The sequence below is a fragment of the Lolium rigidum genome, chromosome 1, assembly GCF_022539505.1.
Source record: "Lolium rigidum isolate FL_2022 chromosome 1, APGP_CSIRO_Lrig_0.1, whole genome shotgun sequence".
NCBI lineage: Eukaryota > Viridiplantae > Streptophyta > Magnoliopsida > Poales > Poaceae > Lolium > Lolium rigidum.
In genome coordinates this window covers 73,085,966-73,091,604 of record NC_061508.1, presented here as the reverse complement: position 1 = coordinate 73,091,604, position 5,639 = coordinate 73,085,966, and the positions used below count along the sequence as shown (strand labels likewise).

Genomic DNA, 5,639 nt, shown 5'->3' with positions numbered 1-5,639 from the left:
AAAGTTCACTGTTCTAAAAATCGTCCGAGATGCCGATTTATCGGCCGATTTATCGTGAATCGGGTGGTAACCGATAAGATTTTGGCATATCTGCCAGTTTATCGCTCCATCGATATTTCGGCGGATTTTCTGTATGAGAGCTGATATTTCACCCGATTTTAACTCTCGAGGCCGATATTTCCGCTGATTGTCAGTGAAATTTCAATGACATTTAGTAAGGCAGTCGATATTTTCATCCTATGGTTTTGTAGAATTGTGCATTAGCGCAAATTTTCCATTATTATTGATTCAAATGCAAAGAATCAAGGTAATACTTATGTGCAATGCTAAAATATTATTTTTTGCATAGCATATTATAGAAAATTTAGTGTCGAAAATTAGGATTTACAGAAAAATAAGCCGATAAATGGCTGACCGATAAAATCGATTAATCGGCCGATAAGCGATTAATCTTCATTTTAAGGCTGACCGATAAGTCAAGATTAACGATTTCTTGGACATTGCAAAAGTTACATATAAGGCTATATTTGTAACAATCATTCCACTGTGACAGTAGGCAAGATCCATCACATTTCTGCCATGAACATCGCTTGGGCAATTAAATACTTTCTATACCAAATCAAGCTTGTTTATTCTCAGCAAACCCTAAACCAGTGAACGGTTCTAACTGGGTGGTCAGTGTTTGTTGCGGTGGAATATACAGTAGCAAGTGCAGCAAAGAGCCTTTTTGCCGCCTCATAAGACCAGCAACTAGCAATTGTACTTCTGTAATAAGATTATACTGCAGTTTACAATTTAGTGGAAAGGGAGCATTTTACAATATTATTGGAGCTGAGCTAAATGCTACCCAGACAGTCACTTTCCTACAAAATGGAACTTGCCATCATGATGTAAAGAGTTAAGTTACCAATAGTTATACACGTAATTTTCCATAGGATAATATAGCTGTTGCAATCCCCATTGAAGCGTCCAGGTAGTCAGGTCTCCAGCTTCCTCTAGTGGTAAATGGCACATCAGAGGAAAAGGATTTTACAGGATATCAACTGCTGCTTCCAGTACTGTGAAATCAACAATAAAGCATTTTGGGTTGCTCAATTGTGAGCTGGCACAACAGTGTCAACAAGCTCACATGTAGTTCAGTCGAAATCCCATGTCGCATTGTGAGGTCTAGCTTTTGTGGTGGAATCTATTGCTCAAGGTTTAGCATTTGATTCTTGGTCGTTAAAAAGGGTAAAGGGTGTCGCGATGACGTTGTGGAACTCTCCGTCAAAATTACTAGGCACCTGTCCAATGTTCAAACCATAAGAGGACGCATTTGACTGTAATGAAGTAGAAGAATATAGAATGGATTAACATGTTTCCAAAATCTTATGTGCATATTCTTTTTGACAATAACAGTAATGAATTAGCAATTCTTGAACTACCACAGAATACAACACTGCACTGGATCTTATGGAAGCCTAGCAGGACCATCTTTTCAATAACATAGTAATGAACTTGTCATTCAAAAACCACGAAAAATACAACACTGCGCTAGGTCTTACGGGAAACTAGCAGGTACTGCCTATTGCTATTAAGTTCTATCTGTCTAGAATTTGTTTTAAAGAGCTTCAAATGAGAAATATAGGCACAGTAAGGCATGGGACAAACCTGATGTGTGGGTTCTTTGAATGTACTGCTAGTTCCTTGTATAGCATTTGTTACTCTTCCAAATGCATCAGTAGAGTTCACAATGCTGTGGAACGCAGCTTGAGAATGTTTTGGTGGATGCAAAAACTGATGCCCGATGTCTGGTAAGAAGCCAAATGCAGACGATGCAGTTCCTTGAGACTGATGAAAGAACTGTACAATGGAACATATATAAGCATGAGGAAAATAAAATAAGATTTGAAGGACCTATAGTATATATATCTGGCAAGGGATTGCATACATCCTTGGACAAAATGCGTTCTATGTTGAAGTCCAGCGCTGGATTGACAGCTGAAAGCTTCATCGACAAAAACTGCACAATATGCACATACAGGGTCAGGAAGTGGACATCACAGAACACAGCAAAAGCGTCAAACAAGTATTGCCTACAACATACCTCAACTTGCCGCTGTAATGATTGGACGTAATTGATTATCTCATCCAGCATAACGGCTTTACCGATGACCTGGTTTACAGTTTTGCTTGTGAAAATAGTTAATGACAATAATGTGGATTGTGGAAAAAGACATATGTAAGAAGTGCTGACTTCCAAAGTTATACTTTGCATGCAAAATAAGCCATCCCGTGGCAATAATGTGCAGATAGTTAAGAAGCAAACAGACAAAGGAGTAAGCCACTTACTTTACTACAACCAGGAACAAGATCCTGAAGAAATTTCATCCTTTCACTAATCTTTTCCCTCCGAACCTGTATGGCAAGCGATATCTTTCAAGCTAAATGGCGAGAAACATCACTTCACAAAGGTAATTCTAATAGGATAACTAGGGACCTACTCTTTCTGCAAGACTATGGCTGTTCGTAGCCTGGCCACTTCGAGCTCTTATATGTATGTAATCTTGCTTGGGTGCATCAGAACTTTCCTCGGTTTGTTTCCCGTTGGATTTTTTGGATGCCGCAATAGGCCTCTTTGGTTCACCTTTATCGTCATCGTCTTTTTCCTGCTTAACCCCACGATCCTTCAAGAGCAGAACATATTCTTAGCTCCATCTAAAAACCGACAAAATTTAGCTATATTAGAGAGAAATTTTGAAATGGTACCTGGCCTGGTTTTTTCCTCTTCTTGGCACAAGACACACTAGGCCTGTCATCCTGGCTAGCACCGCCGCTGCACTCCGGCTTGCTCAACTCATTGTTGGAGGCATCAGCACCATGCGAACCCTCTGTATCTCCATGCTGCCTATCAGCAGTCAATGATGCATCGTTGCAGCCCACGTCCACACTCATCTCCCCGGATGGCTCACGACCGTTCTGGAAGCTACCCAGAGGCTGGTTCCTAGGGAAAGTGTGATCCATCATGGCTCCAAGGTTACTCCCACTCAATCCAGGAAAGCCCGTTCCACAGTCCATGAACCCAGATGGGGCGCCGGAGTACGTGGGCACAGCTGCCGCCGACAGCATCCCCAGAAACGAGGAGAACTGATGCCCATTCACCATGGCGCTCGAGTTGCTCTCCCCCAGCCCAAAGCCCTGCCCGGGCGGGTGATTCCATAGGCCGGGAGGGAACGTGTTCGCCATGGCGGCCAACGCGTCAGTGGACGAATCGACATGGGCTTCCGGCGAGAAGCGGCGCCCGTCGAAGCTCGGCTGCTGGTCGTGCCCACTGGGCTGGTTCTTCTCCTCCTGTTCCTCCAAATCCGCGCCGCTCTTCTCGGTCACCTCCATCCCGCTTCTGCTACTCCTCCAAGACCGAAATCTGCGATTTTGCCAGCAAAGAGAGGTCGTTTGAGATGCGCCGCTCAAACCCTCGACACCAAATCCCACAAGAATGGCCTTTGAGGGAGTCGGGCGAGCTGACTAAAACCTAAATCTCACATAAGCAAATGCAGTACAGTGAAAGCAAGAAGGGCGCGGGGGCGGCGGATCTAGACAGTGCGCACCGGCGGGCGCCCAGATTCCTGGAGGTCAGTGGGGGGTTTGCTTAACTAATCAGTGGAGGACAGAATGCTCGTACCTCGGGCACCAGTGGGCAAAACGGCGGACGGGGTCGAGGCAGCAGGGACGCGGCAGGAATGGCGACGGCGGCGGCGCTCGTTGGAAGCTGCGGGGGTGAATGGGGCGAGGCGCCGGCGGTGATGCGAAGCTACGGCACGGCGGCAGCGGTAGGGCACGGAGGTGCTGCTTCACTGGTTCAGAGCCGCATTTGGGGTGGGATTTGGTTTGGGGTAGGTGCTCTGCTCGCTCGGGACTGGAAGAGGAACGTACGGGGCGGGGCAGCCCCGGGGCGGGACGATGGAGAGAGGAAATGGATCTTGACTCTCGATCAGAGCTCGTATTATTTTACTATTCTATTTATTTATTAAATCGTAATAAGATAAATTAGTGTTGTATTTATTAGTACTATTTAGATATTGTGAACACCAATCCAAGGTACATTGAAAAAGGTACATTGAAAATAACAACGTTCAATGAAGAGAGCAAAACCACCTAGTTTTTAGTGTTGTTGTTGACTAAAAGCTACTAGAATGTAGAGTATTTTAAAATAAATTTTGAAAATAAAATATAGACTATTTTAGAATGGAAGGAGTATGTTGTAGCATATGTATCTGTACATATAATTTGTATCTATCTAGTCTACTTCTAGAAAAAAATCACCATGTTGCTATATGAGGCATTCCTATGCATTCTACGAAATTGTGGTCATGGTTTGAACCATTACGTCGAATCACGTTCCTTTTACTTTGATACCGGTGCTTATCCGACACTTGATCATCGGTATCACTATACCTAGTTCTATCTCGTTACCGACAAAGTTATTCAACTCATTCTGTTAGATTTCATCCTCATGACCTAGTCATGTGTTGCAAACTTGCAACTTGAATATAATCTCACTGAGTGGACCCATTAGTATCTTCCGTCAAGCGGATGAACAAATCCCGCTCTTAACTCAGGCTAGCCATAGTGCTAGTATCATACATATTAGTCCCACAAAAATGATGATGTGGCAGGTTGATACGTTGCAAACGTATCTATAGTTTTTGATGCTCCATGCTTGTTTTACACCAATTTCTATATGTTTTGTTTACACTTCGTGGCACTTTTACGTATTTTGCGAACTCACCTATTGACAAGATGGCACAGTGTCAGTTCCTGTTTTCTGATATTTTGTATTTCAAAAAAAATGTGTAGGAAATATTCTCGGGATTGGACGAAACAAAGCCAAAGATCTTATTTTTCCGTAACGAAGAAAAAGTCCACGAGGGGGACGAAGAGGCGCCACAGGGCGGCTAGACCAGGCCTAGGCGCGGCCCTGACCCTGGCCGCGCCTAGGGGTGGTCTAGGACCCCTGGCCTCTACCGACATCGCCCTTCTGCCTATAAGAAGCCTCCCGACGCGTGAATCATAAATCAATCGGCCTCCATCCACGAAAAATTTCGTAGCTCCGCCGCTGTCGCAAACCAGAATTGATAGCTGTTCCGGCACCCTGCCCCCCGGAGCCATCTCCACCGACTCCACTGCCTTCTCCATCGCCGTTGCTGATTCCCACGATTAGGAGTGATTAGTTCTCCCCCGAGGCTGAGGGCTTTACCGGTAGCTATGTGGTCTATCTATCTCTCCATGTATGATCTTTATGTGATCATGAGCTTTGTAATCTAGTTGAATAAGTAGATGTTATTCTTCATCTATTGTGCTACTCAAGTGGTTTTATTATGTGATCTCCAGGGAAACCTTGTCCAACAGTGTGAAGGTGACAGTGTGCACATCGTGTTTGTTTTTTAAGCTTAATTTACAGAAATACTTATAAATTGTAGTGTCTAGTTAGTACCATCTTTGTATGCTCAAAGTGACAGCGTGGGACATCCATAGATTGGAAATGTGAACGTTAAGGAATGCTTATGCAGACCTACGCAGTGAATTGTGTTTATTATCAAACCGGAGAGTGGTTCAGAGTACCGTAGTGACGAGATAATATCTATGTATTCAATTATGGT

The 5,639-nt window shown here is 44.0% G+C and overlaps 1 protein-coding gene across 1 annotated transcript; it reads right to left on the bottom strand.

Moving 5' to 3' along the window:
- Nucleotides 1-877: 877 nt before the first annotated feature.
- Nucleotides 878-3,418, bottom strand: LOC124675689 (transcription factor bHLH49-like). Its single transcript, XM_047211769.1, has 7 exons — nt 2,749-3,418; nt 2,484-2,666; nt 2,332-2,397; nt 2,087-2,155; nt 1,931-2,002; nt 1,651-1,842; nt 878-1,283 (listed from the first exon to the last, which is right to left on the bottom strand). The coding sequence occupies exons 1-7, from the start codon at nt 3,370-3,372 to the stop codon at nt 1,194-1,196; spliced, it is 1,296 nt and encodes a 431-aa protein (XP_047067725.1). The 5' UTR covers nt 3,373-3,418; the 3' UTR covers nt 878-1,193.
- Between the last annotated feature and the right edge of the window lie 2,221 nt (nt 3,419-5,639).

Coding starts and splice junctions, on each gene's coding strand:
- LOC124675689 (XM_047211769.1), bottom strand. CDS start 3,372: ATGGAGGTGACCGAGAAGAGCGGCGCGGATTTGGAGGAACAGGAGGAG. Junction 2,667..2,748: donor AGAGGAAAAAACCAGGCCAG/GTACCATTTCAA, acceptor CTGCTCTTGAAG/GATCGTGGGGTTAAGCAGGA. Junction 1,843..1,930: donor AACGCATTTTGTCCAAGGAT/GTATGCAATCCC, acceptor TCCATTGTACAG/TTCTTTCATCAGTCTCAAGG.